The sequence below is a fragment of the Aquarana catesbeiana genome, linkage group LG11 (assembly GCF_042186555.1).
Source record: "Aquarana catesbeiana isolate 2022-GZ linkage group LG11, ASM4218655v1, whole genome shotgun sequence".
NCBI classification, from domain to species: domain Eukaryota; kingdom Metazoa; phylum Chordata; class Amphibia; order Anura; family Ranidae; genus Aquarana; species Aquarana catesbeiana.
The window spans coordinates 55,866,659-55,886,542 of NC_133334.1; the positions used below are offsets into that span (position 1 = coordinate 55,866,659).

General features: G+C 42.6%; 1 protein-coding gene and 1 long non-coding RNA gene across 16 annotated transcripts in view; one reads left to right on the forward strand and one right to left on the reverse strand.

The window, feature by feature from the left end:
- Positions 1 to 8,315, forward strand: part of LOC141112054 (uncharacterized) — a 41,783-nt gene extending 33,468 nt beyond the window's left edge. The window contains exon 3 of the long non-coding RNA XR_012236518.1: positions 8,011 to 8,315. This is a non-coding gene — a long non-coding RNA (uncharacterized lncRNA). The remainder of the gene's footprint in view (positions 1 to 8,010) is intronic.
- PPFIBP2 (PPFIA binding protein 2) overlaps positions 1 to 19,884 on the reverse strand; it is a 346,167-nt gene that overhangs the window by 12,527 nt on the left and 313,756 nt on the right. For 13 of the 15 annotated variants that reach the window (XM_073604444.1, XM_073604445.1, XM_073604446.1 and 10 more), the window contains 3 exons: positions 17,632 to 17,820; positions 11,811 to 11,966; positions 4,597 to 4,662 (listed from right to left, as the gene is read on the reverse strand). In XM_073604444.1, coding sequence (XP_073460545.1) covers positions 4,597 to 4,662; positions 11,811 to 11,966; positions 17,632 to 17,820 — 411 coding nt within the window. Of the gene's footprint in view, positions 1 to 4,596; positions 4,663 to 11,308; positions 11,967 to 17,631; positions 17,821 to 19,884 lie in introns of those variants that run through there. The other 2 variants (XM_073604448.1, XM_073604452.1) reach the window with 2 other exon arrangements.

Below are 19,884 nucleotides of genomic sequence, written 5' to 3' on the forward strand. Positions count from 1 at the left end.
GAGATACCTTCTAATTTCATGCGGTGTCTATAGGAAAGGAAGTGGAAAGAAATCTTCTCAATGAAAAAAACATGCATAACATTTTTTTTAAGAGTTCCAACACTTCACCCCTCTGTCCAAAACATTTATGTGATAAAAAACAGAATCCTTGTAGTATGACTAACTGATCCTATTTGGTCTACATGGTCTATACAGTGTTGAGATGCAAATATGTACCCAAAGGAACATATGTTCGGCGCGCAACAGTACAAATGCTGTACAGAGGTAAAAGTGCAATTGACAATGCAGTGTTGACCATTTCCAAGTGGTTCTTCATTATTAGCCCCTAGGGATACAGACTAAAGTTGGCCATACAGGTGATCTAATGAACCAGCTGAAATCTGGCCCTGTTTGCACTCTCCCGGTTGACATTTGATCTGGAAAAAAAAAAAGCCAGGTAGAAATTGTTGACTAAACCATGGCTGCGTCCAGTCAGATGCAGCCGCTGTTCAGGCATTCTGACAGCTACAGGTGCCTGCTGTCATAACACAATAGACAGCGGGGAGATTTGTCCATTGACACCACCACCCATAGGTTAAATACATACTGACACTTGTTAATCCTGCAAAAGAAATTTGTGAGAAGTACCCTTTACTATAACCATCAATAGCTTTATACTGTGTATATACAGTATATTACTGAAAGTATTGGGACATCTGCCTTTACGCGCATCCCAGTCTTAGTCCGTAGGGTTCAATATTAAGTTGGCCCACCCTTTGCAGCTATAACAGCTTCAATGAAAAGGGGATGATTAATGCGCTACCCAGAAAAAACAAAACCAGCTGCTACAAACCATGTGACAAGAAAGAAAACAAATGTAGAATAAATTGTAGCGCTAAAAACACACATATACTAATGGTGAATAAAAAGTTCTAAGTGCATGTAAACGTAATGTCCCAAAAAGTGATTGTAATCCAAAAGGACAATAGTCCGTAGTGAAAGTAAATAATCCGTGTATCAATCCTGTCTGCTTCCCAACCGTCAACTTGTATGTCATCAACTTTAGCGAATAGATGGAATACGCTTACCAGAGAGGTTGGATTCTACTGCCATGAGCATAGAATCAATGGAGCTTGATGCCACCCAGGGCAAAGTGGTGAAGTGTTGGAGGCAAGGGTAGAGCCTCCGCAGGGCCGGGACGTCCCTTCTTTATCCACCGAAGCAGAGCTAAAAAAATTCCAAAAAACAGAGTGGTTTCAACCTCAAGGCTGATACACAGACCAGAAACCACTCTGTTTTTTGGAATCGATTTTGGCTCTGCTTCGGTGGATAAAGAAGGGACGTCCCGGCCCTGCGGAGGCTCTACCCTTGCCTCCAACACTTCACCACTTTGCCCTGGGTGGCATCAAGCTCCATTGATTTTATGCTCATGGCAGTAGAATCCAACCTCTCTGGTAAGCGTATTCCATCTATTCGCTAAAGTTGATGACATACAAGTTGACGGTTGGGAAGCAGACAGGATTGATACACGGATTATTTACTTTCACCACGGACTATTGTCCTTTTGGATTACAATCACTTTTTGGGACATTATGTTTACATGCACTTAGAACTTTTTATTCACCATTAGTATATGTGTGTTTTTAGCGCTACAATTTATTCTACATTTATAACAGCTTCAACTCTTCTGGGAAGCATGTCCACAAGATTTAGGAGTGTGTCTATGGGAATGTTTGACCATTTTTCCACAAGCGTATTTCTGAGGTCAGGCACTGATGTTGGACGAGAAGGCCTGGCTCGCAGTCTCTGCTCTAATTCATCCCAAAGGTGTTATATCGGGTTGAGATCAGGACTCTGTGAAGGCCAGTCATGTTCCTCCACCCCAAACTCGCTCATCCATGTCTTTATGGATCTTGCTTTGTGCACTGGTGCGCAGTCATGTTGGAACAGGAAGGGGCCGTCCCCAAACTGTTCCCACAAAGTTGGGAGCATGAAAATCTCGAAAATGTCTTGGTATGCTAACGCTTTAAGAATTCCCTTCAATGGAACTAAGAGGCCCTTGCTGTGTGCACTGGTCCAAATCATTTGGTGGAGGGTGGATTATGGTGTGGGGTTGTTTTTCAGGGGTTGGGCTTGGCCCCCTAGTTCCAGTGAAGGCAACACTTAAGGTGTCAGCATACCAAGACATTTTAAACAATTTCATGCTCCCAACTTTGTGGGAACAGTTTGGTGATGGTCCCTTCCTGTTCCAACATAACTGCACACCAGTGCACAAAGCAAGGTCCATAAAGACATGGATGAGCAAGTTTGGGGTGGAGGAACTTGTCCTGACCTCAACCTGATAGAACTCCTTTGGGCTAAATTCGAGCGCAGACTGCGAGCCAGGCCTTCTCATCCAAATCATTGCCTGACCTCACAAATGCACTTCTGGAAGAATGGTTAAACATTTCCATAAACACATTCCTAAGCCTTGTAGACAGCCTTCCCAGAAGAGTTGAAGCTGCAAAGGGTGGGCCAACTCAATATTGAACCCTACAGACTAAGACTGGGATGCCATTAAAGTTCATGTGTGTGTAAAGGCAGGCGTCCGAATACTTTTGGTACTATAGTGTGTGTATAGTGTGTGTACACAGTATCTCACAAAAGTGAGTACACCCCTCAAATTTTTGTAAATATTTTATTATATCTTTTCATGTGACAACACTGAAGAATTGACACTTTGCTACAATGTAAAGTAGTGAGTGTACAGCTTGTATAACAGTGTAAATTTGCTGTCCCCTCAAAATAACTCAACACACAGCCAATAATGTCTAATAATGGCAACAAAAGTGAAAATGTCCAAATTGGACCTAAAATGGTAATATTTTGTGTGACCACCTTTATTTTCCAGCACTGCCGTAACCCTCTTGGGCATGGAGTTCACCAGAGCTTTACAGGTTGCCATTGGAATCTTCTTCCACTCCTCGATGACGACATCACAGAGCTGGTGGATGTTATAGAGACCTTGCGCTCCTCCACCTTCCGTTTGAGGAAGCCCCACAGATTCTCAATAGGGTTTAGGTCTGGAGACATGGTTGGCCAGTCCATCACCTTTACTCTCAGCTTCTTTAGCAAGGCAGTGGTCATCTTGGAGGTGTGTTTGGGGTCGTTATCATGTTGGAATACTGCCCTGCGGCCCAGTCTCCGAAGGGAGGGGATCATGCTCTGCTTCAGTATGTCACAGTACATGTTGGCATTCATGGTTCCCTCACCGAACTGTAGCTCCCCAGTGCTGGTAGCAATCATGCAGCCCCAGACCATGACACTCCCACCACCATGCTTGACTGTAGGCAAGACACACTTGTCTTTGTACTCCTCACCTGGTTGCTGCCACACATGCTTGACACCATCTGAACCAAATAAGTTTATCTTGGTCTCATCAGACCACAGGACATGGTTCCAGTAATCCATGTCCTTTGCCTGCTTGTCTTCAGCAAACGGTTTGCGGGCTTTCTTGTGCATCATCTTTAGAAGAGGCTTCCTTCTGGGATGACAGCCATGCAGACCAATTTGATGCAGTGTGCAGCGTATGGTCTGAGCACTGACAGGCTGACCCCCCCACCCCTTCAACCTCTGCAGCAATGCTGGCAGCACTCATACAACTATTTCCTAAAGACAACCTCTGGATATGACGCTGAGCACGTGCACTCAACATCTTTGGTCAACTATAGCAAGGTCTGTTCTGAGTTGAACCTGTCCTGTTAAACTGCTGTATGGTCTTGGCCACCGTGCTGCAGCTCAGTTTCAAGGTCTTGGCAATCTTCTTATAACCTAGGCCATCTTTATGTAGAGCAACAATTCTTTTTTTCAGATCCTCAGAGAGTTATTTGCCATGAGGTGTCATGTTGAGCTTCCAGTGACCAGTATGAGAGAGTGAGAGCGATAACACCAAATTTAACACACCTGCTCCCCATTCACACCTGAGACCTTGTAACAATACCGAGTCACATGACACCGGGGAGGGAAAATGGCTAATTGGGCCCAATTTGCACATTTTCACTTAGGGGTGTTTCTCACTTTTGTTGCCAGCGGTTTAGACATTAATGACTGTGTGTTGAGTTATTTTGAGGGGACAGCAAATTTACACTGCTACAAAGTAGTGAGTGTACAGCTTGTAGAACAAAATGTAATTTCTTCAGTGTTGTGACATAAAAAGATATAATAAAATATTTACAAATATGTGATGGGGTGTACTCACTTTTGTGTGTATGTATAATTTTATCTTTTCTTAGAATTATGATGTATAGGAGGGGGGGTATATATATATGTATACATCATATTTCTAAGAAAAGGTTCTCCTGAACGGGTTGTCTCATAGCAGTAATATTAATGGTCCCCACCTCTAAGTATCAAACTTCCCAGTATCGTATTCAATGGACTAGAATAAATTCCCTGAAATGCAGTAATACCCCTGGATGGGCAATGTGACAGTGTTTTGTCTTTAATAAAAGGCAAACAATTTCATTGCATTTAAATTTGTATTACTTATAAACATTATGCTTTGAATAAGAAGAACCTTCTGAGATAAAATCCCAAGCAGTGTTAGCTGAAAGAAAGGAGAAAGGATTTAATACTCACAGTGAGGTTATTAATTCCTTCAGAAAAAGCCCCTATTTGCTTTACCATCCCCTCTGAATGCTCCATCTGTAAAATCAGTCAGCAGCCTCATAAATAGGAAGGAAATTTGACGACTTTACACACAGCACTGAACTAGTACCCATGCACCGCACACAGGACACTACAAAAGAAAAACCTCACACCATCTGTTATGAAAGAAAGCAATGCAGTTCATGCAGAGAAGACCTGTACAATGTTATTCAATGCAAATGTACATTAACAATTATATACCTGAATACGTCTTTATATATTAGCTTCCTATAACCCGGGCAGGACTCAGACTAGGGGAGGAAGGGGGCAGCCCTCTGAGCCTATAAGAGTTTTCCTGCTTGTTAAATGGGCAGAAGGATGACCTCATCAGTGTGCTGCTGCTCCTTTATTATTCATCTAGCAGGCTGGGGGTGGGTCCCTGACCGACCAGTTATTGTGTAACTGAAGCAGACCTAGTTGTGAAATCTGGCAGGGGAGGCTGAAGGACGCAAATAAATTAAAATATATATATAATTTTAAGTTATATATTAATTTGTGAATATGTATATGCTGCACTTTCTGTGGAAACTACATACAGTAAATCTCAAATGTATTTACAGAAAATTAAGTAGTATCATAAGTGCAGCCCCTCCTCATTTTAAATCTGAGATTTACCATGGCTTAGCCTATAAGCAACGTGATACACAGAAAAAAAATTAGTTTCAGCAAAAGAGTGGCTTTGAAATCTCACGGCACTGTAATCTCTATTTTCCAGTAAATAGGGGTATACCTTTTTTATTTTGCCGTACTTTGGTCCAACTATTTCTAGTAATCACCTTGACAGTGTTAGAAAAATTCATAAAATGCCTAACCCCATGTCCAAGGCTGACTATACACTACACAAACTGATTGTACAATCCTTTAGATCAGGGGTGTTCAACCTGTGGTCCACGGAGCCCTCCGATATGGCCCTCAACCTCAAACCAGGGAAGCACATGCCCATGCTCTGGGATAGCGGGTCAGCAAGCCCAGATTGCGATCAACAGGTTCCCGAACCGCCATCCCAGAGCATCAGAGTGCATGGAGCCGGCGCCGATAGGCGGCTGCGGAGGGAGCAGGAGTCGCATAAGCTGATGCTTCCTCCATAGCACCAGCTCCTGTTCCATGCAGAGTGATATTTAGAGTGCTTTCACACTGGCAGCGCCGTCTGTTAGCACTAAAGTGCCGCTCGTTTTTGGGGCGCTTTTCGGTTGCTAGTAGAGCGGTTTTTCACCCCCCCAAAAAAAGGGTAAAAACTCCAGTTTTGCGGCACTTTTCATGCGCTTTAGAAGCGCATCACATTCATTGTAATGGGCAGGGCGTTTTGGGAGCACTAAATACAGCACTCACAAACCACCCCAAAGATGCTGCTTGCAGGACTTTTCGAAACGTCCCGCAAGCGCACCGCCCCAGTGTGAAAAGACACACTGCACTGAATGGGAGGCAGTTTTCAGGTGCTTTGCAGAGGCCATTTCTAGCGCTAAAGTGCCTGACAACCGCCCCAGTGTGAAAGTAGCCTTAATGAAGGCAGCTATATAGGGGGCTCAGGACAATAGGGGCTCATTTACATTTGCAGTTTAGGGGGGTGGTAATACCTCAAAGTTCACTGTGGCTGGTGACTGCTTACCAAATCACTTAAGTGGCCCTCACTCTTCAAAAGGTTGAGCGCCCCTGCTTTAGATCTACCTTCAACTATGAAGTCCAAGAGCCTGCCTGATTTGATACTAATTGAATAGGTTGCTCAGGATTGTCCTTGTATTCATTTCGTAACTCAAAAGGAAAAAAAAATCTGATTTTATAGCACATGGACAATTATGGTCACAGAATAATTAAAGAAAAAAACGAACAAACGTGCAAAAAACATGCTGAGATGAGTCGGTCTTGTGAATGAGAAACACAGACTGATAACAAAAGACAAATCACATCACTGTAATGCTGCGTACACACGACTGGTTTTCCCATCAGAATAAACTCTGAAGGTTTTTCTGACGGAGTTCCGCTGAAACTGTCTTGCGTACACACGATCACACCAAAGTCCGACCGTCCAGAACGCGGTGACGTACAACACGTACGATGGGACTAGAAAAAGGAAGTTCAATAGCCAGTAAGCCAATAGCTTCCGTCTCGTACTTGCTTCAGAGCATGTGTCGTTTGTGGTCCGACGGAACAGCATACAGACGATCGGTTTTCCCAATAGGAATTGGTTCCGTCGGAAATATTTAGAACATGTCCTATTTCTAGGTCGTCAGAATTTTCGAAAAAAGAAGTCCGATGAGGCCTACACACGATCGGAATAGACGATGAAAAGCTTCCGTCTGACTTTTTCTGTTGGACATTCCGATCGTGTGTACGCGGCATAAGTGTATGAAAAGAATGTTATTCAGGGTAGCCAATTAAACAATTCGCCCTCATTGGTAACCTCACTAGATGAAAAATAAATGAATGAAATCTAACTAGATTCTCTATACAAATTTTACTTTTCTTTTATCAGATCGTTTTTATATTGTAAATGACAAATTCTTGTACATCGCACACAAATTATATACAAAAGGCTCAAATTAAGAAGCTTTATACAAGGGTAAGGATATTTATTTCAAGCCATGTGACTGTCTTTTCAAATCGCATTAGTCCCTGCTCAAAATAACTGATAAGTATCCTTATCCTGGTGTTTTAGCTTTGTAAGTTGAACCTGGAATGATAGAATGACAGAATATATATGCAGTGCAGTACATACAATCTGATGATTTGACTTATACCGTCTATTTTCTTGTATTTCATCTGCTGTTCCCATTATCTAAAGTTTACTTACCAGATACAAACAGTGGAGCCATTCATGGCCTGAATGAATAATTATAATAATTGCCTCAATGACAAATAATTCTAGTGAGCCAAGGTAGGATCACTGCCTCACCCTGTGTGGGGACAACTGGCGTAGCCAACGATGATGCAGTTATGGGGCTTATTAAGGTGGGTCTAGTACAGGATTAAACATCCAGGCACAATTATCACTTTGCGAGTCAAGGTAGGCAGCATTGATAGCAAAAAGCTTAGGGCAGCACAGTAGCTTGGTGATCGGCACTCCTGCCTTGCTGTACTAGCCTGAACCCTATCTACATGATAGTTTTTAGGTTTGAAAGATATCCTCATGTTCTTCATTTGCATGGGTTGACTCCAAGCGCTGCTATGGTTCCCTCTCAAAAACATAGTGGTAAGTTAAAGGAAACCTGTTACGAGAGAAATATTAAGGCTGCCATTACTGACCTCCTTTTCTAAAATGACTAGTTGTCAGGGCTGGGCTCAGCCCTTCCTTCTCTGAGCTGGCCGCTCAGCTGTCAGCTAATTGCCACCTCCCATCTCTCTCCACAGTTACCCAGCTGTTGTTGATTCTGCTCGTCAGTCCTGCCTACTTAAAGTCATCCAGCTCACTTGATCTCTGCCTTCGCCTTTGTCAACATCACAGAGACTTTCTCCTGCATTCCTGTTGAAGACTTGCTCAGCTGATGTCCCTTCTGGCTCCTGATCCTGCTTGCTGTACTACTACATTTACCTCTGGCTCTCTGACATTGGCTTGGCTGACTACCCGATCCAATTACTGAACTCTGGCTTGTTTTGACCACGCTAACTCTGTTATCTTTTTATTATTATTATTAAACAAGTGTGATTTAACTATATTTCTGTCTCGGTCTGATTCATGGTTCTTGATACTAGTTTGACCTGGGGGCTTGACCTGATACTAGTTTGACCTGGGGGCTGCGCTGGACTGATTAAAATGGTTACCGGTATTTTATTAGCTGGTTCTTCAGATGAGTGGTGGTGCCAATTCCCCTTTGGAGGTTTGGGCTGTATCTTACTGGTATGACGGAGCCGTCATTTCAGCTTAGGCAAAACTTAAACGAGGAAGGAGGAGCACCTGGTTCTCCCCTGGACGCTCTTCCTTTCTCATTTACTACTTCCTCTTCAAATGGTAGCTTACACAGTTCAACTAACCCACTCGCTTTAAAGAGTCGTTCCATGCAAAACTGATAATACAGTGCTTAGATACTATAAGTAGATGCTGCAAACCTGGAAGTTTTTTCTATCTATTGGGATTCTAGCATCCAGGACATATAAGAAGCCAGAAATTGACTCAAGTCCACCAAGCTTGTTTAACTTTTGAGTGGACAGGTCTGTAGTACTCTCTGAGTCACCAACCCATTACAAGAATAAAAGTATGGTCTAATATCCGTAAAGTGGAACTTCACTCTAACAGGTAAGTTCCGCTAGTCCCCCCCCCCAACACTTTTGGGACTTTTTTTGGGGAAGAGAGCGGGTAGCTATTTCTAGCAGGTACTCACTCTCCCTTCCACTCCAATCGACTAGGCCAGGGATGTCCAAACTTTTTTCAAAGAGGGCCAGATTTCATGAAGTGAGCATGCGTGAGGGGCGACCATTTTGACTGACTTTTTTTGAACCATTAAAATTAAATGCAAATTAAATATTTTATGCAAAGTTTATTGGGCTCCTCCTAAGCCATACCACTGACGCATTTCGCCCCACCCACCAGGACTTAATCGTAGCGGTGCAATGGGGTAAGCCTGACAGCCAGTCAACTATTTTCAGTAAGAGAGGTCACCAAAAGAAATCTCAGTTTTTTCTTTCATGCCAGGTTTCCTTTATTAAAGTAGTACTAAAGTCCATTTGTTTATGTTTTACCTACAGGTAAGCCTATAATCAGGCTTACCTGCAGTTACTGTAAAGGTCTCCTAAATGTGCAATGTTTAGGAGATATTTACTTGTGTAGCAGCCGGTGATGTCACCCATGCATGCGCTCTGAAGGAGTGGCATACCTGTGCTGTTCCTCCAGAGCTCTGTGTCATAAACAGCGGGAGTGATATCATCGCTGCTCAGCCATTCAAAAGGACCGGAGCCCACGAACCCGGAAGGAAGATCAGGTGAAGATTGAAGCCCCGTCAATGGTGACAGTATGCCACTGGAGGGCTTCATTTTAAGGTAAGTTTCACACAATGTGCTAGTATGTGATGCATGCAAGCACATTATTACATTGCCTTGCAGAGGAAAAAGGAAAAAGTTTGTTTTTAGTTTTTTTTACTTTTCCAGTTTACTACCACTTTAAATTTTAGAGGTCAGGGACATTGGTGTGTGCAAGGCTTTAGTCATAACTAGCCCTAGTCATAGCTGTTTTTATCATTTGCTGTTAAACCATATAGAAGGTCATTTTGTTGGTTCATTATAGTAGATGTTGGCTTTTTAAAAAGAAAGTATACAATTTACGTCAAGGGGCAGTATGATCATGCAACCCACAACAAAGGGCCTTTTCCCTTAGTATTAGTACGCTCAATAAAAGTGCTGCTTGACCAAATTCAGAGCTAGAGACATTTCAGGAAAGCATTGCAATATGGCCACTAGATGGAGCTGCTGATCATTTGAAAATAAACAGATTAGACACATTATGGGGATTTCTTTTGATGTCTCGGACATTTGCACAGTATTTTTTTTAAATAAATATATCCCTTTGAGTTGCTAGATTTTCACCCAACTTCTATTCACAAAATGTTGGCTCCACTGTCTGCATTTACCATAACCAATAGGACACACAAGCAGTTATTAGTAAGAGATTAAACATACCCACCAAAATGTTATGGTAAAATTAATATCTGGAGACATTTATTCCCTGGAGCCCACTATGTTCATGTTAGGGTTGCCAACTCAAAATGTATTCATTTCACATGGATTTAAATTTTCCCACAGACTTTGCATACAACTATCAATTTTAACCTCAAACCAAAAATTTGTATAAAATTGCAGCTTACCCGTCCTTAGAAGTGGTGGCTGCATCAGTTATTTTTCAGAAGAAAAGGCTAAGTACATTCCTAGCAAATACAGAAAATTCCTGTTGATCTTGCCAGAAATGCAATGAGCTTGATGCTTCCAGTGGAGCTTAAAACAAAGCACAAAGGACTTTCTTTATTGTGTAAACTACTAGTCCCATCAATCCACCATAATGGAGATGAACAAAGGCAAACATATACTAAGTCCAGTGATAACCAAGGTTGCCTCCATAGATACAATGGAAAAATGAGTGTAGACATTAAGGGACAGAAGTGTGCTATTAGCAGGATCTACGTGAAAATAAAAGGGAAAAAAAAAAGAAGCAGAACACCACAAATGCAGCCACCACATCCAAAATTTGGTAAGTTGTAATATGTGAAATTTTTGCTTTTAAATATGCTTTCAGGCCCTATTCACACACTTTTGTGCCTCTGCATTTTTGGAAAGGGTCGGGGACTTTTTTTCATGCAAAATGCAGCGTTTTGCATGTAATAGAATTCAATGGACCCGCATCCAAAAACGCAAGTTGCCGTGTTTTGCGTTTTTTTTTCTTTTATTTTTTTTAACACTGTATACAGTATAAAAAAAAATTGTGAAAAACAAAACAAAATGCAAAACGCGGCAAAAACGCGGCAAGCAACACAAAAAGCACTGCAGAAACGCTCAAAAGCAACATGCATAGATGTGAATCGAGCCTAACAGACAGTCTATACATTTTGCACAGTTGACCACCCCAAATTGGAAAGGTTTGTTTGAACAATATGTATTCACCACAATACATACTAAACAGGTTAGAATGAAGGATTACAATGAAATGAAGCCAGGAGATGGAGGGTTTACATAACTTAATAATGTTCATTTATTACATCTTCAGTGATCAATCAATAATCTAGCAGTCTTTTTTTATATACTGTACACGTAACATTTTCATTTTCTTCCATACTTCTCAGACCTCAATAAAACCCAATCATCATAACACTGCTCAGCGACTATTTACACAGTTCATAATCTTAATCATATTTAAATATTTGAAGTTAAATTAGAATTTTCTTCAGCAGACAACAATGCAGCCTCTGTATAAAATTGGTAAAGTGTCTATGATGCAACTCCAGCGCCAGGCCATGCTCGACATCATATAAAAATATCTCAAATATAGAATTACTTCTTCTACAAAAGCAAAGTCTGTCTTTTGGGTGAAGCCATGCTGGTAAAGACGGTTGGATGGTTACATGGCGATACGTGGTTAAAGACACAGACGACAATAAGAGGGGAGGGGAATGTATGTAGGGGGGAGGGGGTGATGCCAAATGCGGATGCCATCAGATTAGTCTGCCCACCTGCTCCAGTTTGTCAGCCTCTTTTGCGGGACTGTTGTTGGGGGCCTTGACTTCGCTTTTCTGGGGGCTGGCATCCACCGGGCACACATAGTCCGTGGAGTCGTCAAATTTCTTCTTGCGGAGGTGGCCAAAATTGGACAGTCCAAGCTTCTTTGGCTGAAATAGAAATGGTATCAATGATTGAAATGGAAGATTACACTTTGAAAATAAAAAAAAGGCATTGGTATTCTAAGGGGGGTGTGTAGAGGATGGGGGTTAGTGCAGATTGGAATGTGGATGGGTTAGTGTTAGTATATAGCGAGGTAAACCTGTCTTTTAAAGTAAAAGTGTAGTCAGATATAAAAAATACTTACATTTAAGCTGGCCTTAGATGGAGCAAATTTTTTTTCCTGCAAATTTGCTAGATTACCCTATCAACACAGTCAGTGTTGACAGGGGAATCCCTCCCGCTGAGCCATTGTGTTCTCCTGGCAGGGGAAGCCATCGCCGCAGGGGGAACAAAGTGATTATTGCTAGGGGCTATACCAGCTGCTAGCAATAATCCCATGTAAAATCCAGCAGGCTGGTTGTACCCAAGTAAAATCGATCAACGTGGGTACATTCAGCCTGCCCATGCATGGTTTGAATCTCACCCGGTCCCTGCTGAACTGGCCGAGATTTGAACCATCTATGGCTGGCTTTGGTTGTGTTTTTAATGGTGTATAAAACTGGGGTAAATGGATTATTTAATACTACCCTCAGTATGTCTTTAGATTAGCCTCTTGGAGCTCACTGCACAGCAGGATTTACCCAGGAGAGATAGGGCCAGTACGGAACAAGGATGAACAAGAGCTATTGACACCCCTCCCATTCATGCTAAACAGCGTGGATGGAGCAATCTTCCCTGCTGGACATTGTATTATGAAAGCCAGCACCCATGGCTGTCAGAATACCCAAACAGTGGCTGCATCTGATTGGATGCAGCAGCTGTCCAGTCAACAATTTTCCACCTGGTTCTTCTGATTTTCAGGTTGAAGGATGTTGGGTGGAGGGTGCTGACAGGGCCACCCATGGTTTGGATTTTGGTTAGTTCACCAGGAAATTGGCTTTGTGTTTGGCCAGCTTAGTGTCACTAAACCTACATCATAAAAAATAAAATAAAATAAAAAAAACTATCAATAAATGCTTTTCGTACTCAGTCCCCATGAGATTTGTTTTTACATAAAACGAGTTGATCCTGCAGTTCTCTATCGCCCCCTTCTGTCCTTGTCCCCAACGCAGCTGGGATATTGCAGAGCAGTGTTGGCAGATCTGCACATGCTCAGTTTTCAGTGCATTTCTATGCTGAGCAGCCAATGTGACTATAGAATCACACTTGGGGGTACATACACAGTGAATCACGTGGGTATATACACAGTGGTAAATGACAGCCCACTCCCTCCTCCTTAATGCCCACTAATTAGCTAAACAAAATGGGGGGTGGGATATTGCATGTCAATTGATGGAGGCTTCACCTCCCTTTTATTCTAAGACACAGGCTGGGAGGGGCGTGACACAGCCTGTGACTGGCAGAAATCCACCCACACCATGTTATTTCCAAAAAAATAACACAAAGATTTGATTTTAAATATACATTAGTATGATGATTTAAAATGGTTTATTGATATTATTTATTTTTACTCTGTATTCCAAAAGCTGGTTTTTTTTTGTTTTTTGAACATGTGACCAGTAGTAGAGGAGTAGAAGCTCCTCCTGCCTATGTTTCCCTGCAGACAGGCTAGGAAAGATCTGGGTCATGTGACAGCTGTATATCACATAGGAAAAGGGTACTTTTTTATTAAAACAATTACAGTGCCATCATCCATATGCAGAAAGAGAAGGGGCAATGTAAATTAAACAGTGGGTGTTTAGTATCATTTTAAGACAATGACACTAGTACATTGTACAGAACAGAGGTAGCTAGCTGATTGGATGAGAGTGCATAGGTCCAATCTCAGTGTGTTGTTGTCCTTTCACTAGCCAATCATATTCTGGGGAGGTCCTTGACCAAGCTCTATTGCCTTAAGTGCAGTAGAGGGAAGTGAGGTCAGAACCTTGCAGTGCTGTCTGAGGGATTTTTTTTAATTCGAGGACTAGCTGCATTTTTTTTTTTCCAGCACACAGGAAACTTCACACTTGTATATTTAAGCTGCGGATTTAGCTGGTTGCCTTCACTTCCAATTTAATTATCCCCATGATGTGGATATATATTGCCAGTAAAACACTACCTCTTAATTGTTAACAAATGTATTCTAAGAACTATTTTTTTTTCTATAATTAAAAGCAGAGATGCAGCTACATAGCTAAATTCCACTGTGCACTAATGCAAAAAAACAAACTAATTAGCTTCATTCATGCCAAATAAAACTACCATTCACGTAATTTCTTGGAAAAGATTACCCATGTGTGAGTAGGAAGTCTTTTTTTTGTTTTACTAATAAACACATCATGATGACACCATCAATGGTGCAAAGAGGAAAGAGAAATTTTGAAATAAGGGCAAAGCTGGACTGTTTATGATAATGGGGCCCAGTGCTAATTGCTGTGCATGTTACCTAGGCTTCTATGCCATTCAAGAAGCACAATGACTTCAATATGTTTTGTATAACAAGCTCAAATCCTGTTCTGCCTGCTGAAAACGGAGAGCTGTGGTGTGTCTCTGAGCATTCTGTAGATAGGCCCTATGTGGTGATCAGCATTAGACAAAATAGAATTCCTTTAATTAGAAAGAAACCACGAAATGCAAAGTGGAGTAGCAAATAAAAATCCTAGTTATGTCAGATAATGATAAAAAAAAAAAGAGTACAGAGGGCGCAACCATCTAAGTGTAGAGTATTTATTGCACAAGGGGTTAAAAGAATAAAATGTACCCCTCCTATACTGTACAAAAGTGTGGTTATGGGCACATCATCAAGCATTGCAAGGGGGGAGATATTAATGCAGCGCCGTCTTGAGAAAGGGGTGTATCTGGCCCTGAAATGTGTAGCCAGGCCCCCTCTAGTCGAACGTCATCTACTCCTAGAAATGGACCTGCTATGGTGACACCAGACTACTCTGTGCTACACGCTGGCTCTGCAGTGCATCCTCCAGTGGCAACCACTTCCTGCAATACTCTGCCCGCTTCCAGGCACCACTCTGCAATACCCAGCTGCCCACACGGCGTGCTCTGCTTTAAAGTGGATGTAAACCCTCATATATAACCAGAGAAGTGAACAACCTGAGATGATACACAGGAATGAAACAAATCTCCCTACATAAGTTTTACATGTATATCTGCTGTCTTTCCATTTCTACATTCTTTTGGAAGTGCAGTGGGTGTGCAGTCTGGGCTTACACTGTGTGAGAGCTGATTGGTGGGAAAGGCACCCCACCCCCCCTATAGGCAGAGGAACAAAGAAAATTCCAGAGATGCAGTCTGAATAGACAAGCTCTCTGCTGATCTATCTCTAAGTTCCCTCCCCAACACAAATTTCCAGCTGCTTTTATCTCCAGTGTCAGAGAGTTTGTCAGAAGTTATCATGCTGATAACAGAAGAACAGAGCAGCGGAAATGCATGGGACTCAGAGCTTTGGAGAGAGATAAGTAAACACTACAGATATATGTAACATGCCCAGGTCAGATTTCATGAAATCGGGTTTACAACCACTTTAATATCTCAGGTTCCCCCTTGTGATGCTTATGATGATGTGCCAATAACCACACTTTTATATGTGAGTGCATTTTATTCTTTTAACCCCTTGTGCAAAAAATACTCTACACTTAGATGGTTGCACCCTCTGTACTTTTTTCTTTCATTACAGTCTTGTATCTGGAGGATTAACCCAGATTCTGGGCTTAAGAGGAACAGCAAGCCATCGATTTAAGAGCGACAATGAGGGAGCCATGCAAGTGTTTATTATGACCATAATATATTATTTCAGAATAACATAATTTTGACTTGCTACTATGTGCGCTTGTTAAATGTCTTTGATTTTTACCCTATTAAACCTGTGTTGTCATTAAATGTATTAAACTGTCTGATTGTGGGTGATTATACCAATCTGCCAATTTCTAAAATTCCCCCGATAACCACTCTGGTTAAAAAAATAAATAAACCAAAAGCTAGCTTCGCCTTTCCAACAATAGGCATCATCCCACTGGTCAGCGAGGATGTCTTTTACATGTGGTAGGCGACATAAAGGTGGGAAAGAAAGGCCAGTCTAGGTCTGGTTGACATTTGCATTACAGAGTGCTCAAGATTTTTGGGTTCCCATGCTACCCTGGAACTTAAATGGCAATGCATTTTAGCATGACATTCCAGCATCTAGTGTTTTAATTACTGCTCATCAATATTGGAGATTTTTTCAGCCTGTAAATGCTTCTCTTCTAATACACATGTAAACGGCTATGTATGCTTTTACAGCCAGAAAAAGAAACACCAAATGCCTGTAAAGAAGGCGTTATTTAAACCCTGTGTGCACAAGCACTTATAGACAACACAGGTACACTCTAATGCTGGGTTTACACTGATGTGATGTGACGCATCACATGTGGTTCGCACCGCATTCATGTGCAAATCGCATGTGATTCTGTGCAGTGCAATTTGAGCCCATCATTTTGTATGGCTCGCATCACACCACATGTACAAGGCGCAAGCACCTTTTTTTTTCGCCGCACTGGAATCGGATCGCATGTATTCATACCCATGCAATCCTATTCAAGCAAATGAACTGTGTTCTGCAACCTGCTTTTGGGGTGTCAATGTTCAACTGACACCCGCAGCAGATCGCATGAACACTGGACAATTGCTATGCGGTGCAATACGGGAAAATGCAGCAATTCCTGTGCGTTTCCTGGATCACATCAGGCTCGGTTCACACTGATGCAAAGTGGGAAACGGACAGGAATCGCTGCGTTTCCCACATCGTATAGCAATCGCACTGTGTCCATGCAATCTGCTGTGGGTGTCAATTAAAAGTTAACGACACCCCAAAAGGATTCCAGCAATTGCACTGCAGAATTGCTAGAATCGGATCACATGGTTATGAACACCCACGCATTCCGATTCCACGTGATGTGGTGTGATTTGAGCGATTCAAAATGATGGTCTCAAATCGCACCACACAGAATCGTATGTGATTTGCATAGGAATGCGGTGTGAATCACATGCGATGTAATGCAATCGCATCAGTGTGGACCCATCAGTGTGAATCGAGCCTAAAGCTGGAGTTTAGGTATGGCAATTTTTACATTGCTTGAACGAATGTAAGAATGTGCCATACCTGTGGGATTGCCATGGAAGTTTTAAATCTGTGTAGTTGGCACGGCTCATACAGTGATTGGTGCTCACTTCCGAGTCCCGTGCAGCTACCCTGCTACCTACTGAACACAGGGGGCGACTCACTTGGCACAGGCACCATACAGGGAACAGTTTGCATTTTTTAAATGAAAGCAAAGCATTACCTGATTGGACAAGATGGGGATTGTGATGTCACCACCGCACCTCTTCCAATCAGAGAATGGCTTGCATTAATTGAGAACATTAAAAGCGTTCCCTTATTGGTGCCTGTTCCAAGCGGGCGACCTCCTGTATACACAATGGAGCCACTTGCCATGAGACCTGGAAGTTAGTTGAGATGGTAGCGGTGACTACTACAGTGTTTTCCAGCTTCCATGGGGACCCCACAAGTATAGTGTCTACATACTTACATTATTCCAAGCTGGATCATATGTAACAATATCATACCTGAAATTCAGCTTTAAATAAACAGAAAAATCCAGAATCACATGCGTAAAAGTACTGTGCTTTATAATATTAACGCACCCGGACTTTGGCAGTGGTGGACAGAGGTGAGTAGGTTGTGGAATCCATAATCTCTCTTTTTTCCTGTTGAGCTTCTGGGCCAATCAGCAAGCTGAAGTTAGTGGCTAGATGTCTCCTGAGTAGCGTCTTCTGTGCCGGAATGTTTAAGAGCATGGCGAGGGTATCCGAATTAAATCGAGGTTCTAGTATCTGTGGAGACAGAACCATCTATTCATCAGCTGAGACTACGCCATGAATAATTCATTCATTACTCATTCTCTCATTTTCAGATTCTCTTAACAAATTAAGCCTGCGGTTGGGGTAGACTTGTTAATCAATGAACTCCCTAGAACATTGGCTGAGATTTTTGTCCTCGGAATAAAACAAAATCTTGATTTTTTTTTTTTGAATAATGGAATAACAAGGTCCCGATGGGCAGAACACGTGACTGCTAAGATTTCCCACAGCACAGCGGGGCTGAATACTTTTTGGCTGCATCCATCTATAGAACACTGGCATCTGGCAAAATAAATATGGGTCCATCTAAAGTATAACTCCAGACAAAAAGATTATTTTTTAAGGTTTAGAAGTGTTGGTTGGATTTTATTGCGGCCTGTGCCTCCATCAAGGAGATTTCTCAGCATTTCCTTTTCCCCAAGGCATAACTGGAAGTATGATGAAATATCCCCAAAATGGGGGAATCCCAACAGGGACACCTGCACCGGGGACCACTTTCAGGGATTTGAACTTATTGGGTCTACTTTTGATTGGGTAAAAACCTAACACTTTGGATTCATCATCACTTTCACAGGTCACATAGTGGGGAAATCTCCCCAGTGCAGACACAGACAGCAATTAAAAACTGGTGTAGCGGTAGGAGCCACTGAGTGTTGTGGTTCACCTGTCAACCTGCCCAGCCTGGCATTCACTTCTCAGTCACCTTAAGACAAGGAACAGTCCATGTGCTTGTTTTTGTTTGTTTTATTGAGGGAATTTAACTTGGATGGGGTGAGGGAAATATGGGATCCCCAATGAATTGTGTATCAATCAGTTGTTGGACTGTATATCAATCAATTGGGACAACTATATACACTTCTCTGTACAAGTTACCACTTCAGTCTCCTCCAGCACTTTCCTTGCTTGCAGACTATTCCTCTTCGTTCCTCCTGTACAACTCTTGTGCCCCATTCACACCTGAGTGTAGCATTTTTAGGCAGAAAGTGTCGAAATTTTACAGCGATTTTTGCCACGATTTTGTACAGGTCAAAAGGCCACCAATGTAAAAAGCAGAAAAACGCTGAAATCTGCCTAAAAAAAAGTTCCAGAACTTAGTTGAGCTTCAGGCATTTTGGAGTGGAGATGTGAACCATCTCCATAGAGAATAATTGATTTTTTCCCCTCCAGCGTTTTGCAGCTTCGGGCTTCAAGCTACAAAACGCTCAGGTGTGAATGGGGCCTTAATCCTCAGGACCAGCTAGCACATGTAAGGTTACGCCTGACACTGGCTCAGCCAGGCCTCAGCAATTGCCCTTTGCAGATAGGGACAGCAGGCCCCTATAGTGTAGCATAAGTAGAAATTCTTTAGTGACATCTGTTCTATTGATGGACTACTACTCCCAGTCAGCCCTCTTCAGGCCCTGCCAGCCCTCATGGCTGCAGCTGCCCAACTCCACTGCCCATATCATTGCAGTCCTCACTACTGGCTCTGCACCCATCTCTGACTGTTTCCCCTCAGTCCTCTCAGGCATACCTCCCCAGTCTTCCTGACTGTACATGTCACTCATCAGCCCTCCTGGCTGCAACCGGTGGGGCCCTCCTGAAGACTTGCCAGCAGTACTAGCCCCTACTGTCCTCTCTTGCTCCTCCTGTGCCTCCTGTCCAGAAGCTTCACACTTTCTTTCATCCTGCACCTGAGCCCCAGGCCCAAGGTTATGGGGAACTCCCTCAAAGGCACCGACAGCCTAGTACTCCATCTCCAGTTCTTCCACCCGACAACTCCTCCCCAGCTGGGCTGACTCTAGGTATTTAAGCAGGTCTGCCCCCTGCCAATCCAGGTTGTGGATTGGTCAGGGCTGCTTAGAACACCTCAGGCAGCTCCACCTCTCCTCTCCTTCTAGAATCCTCTAGAAGGAATAGGGAGGTCTCAGTGACATGGCCTGCAAGTCACCAGCTGCTAACTCTGAGCCACTCCCTGCCCACACAAACCAAAATAAACAGGCCTAGCTTCTGGCTAGGCCTGCCTACATTTGCCTATACTCACAAAAAAACAAATCT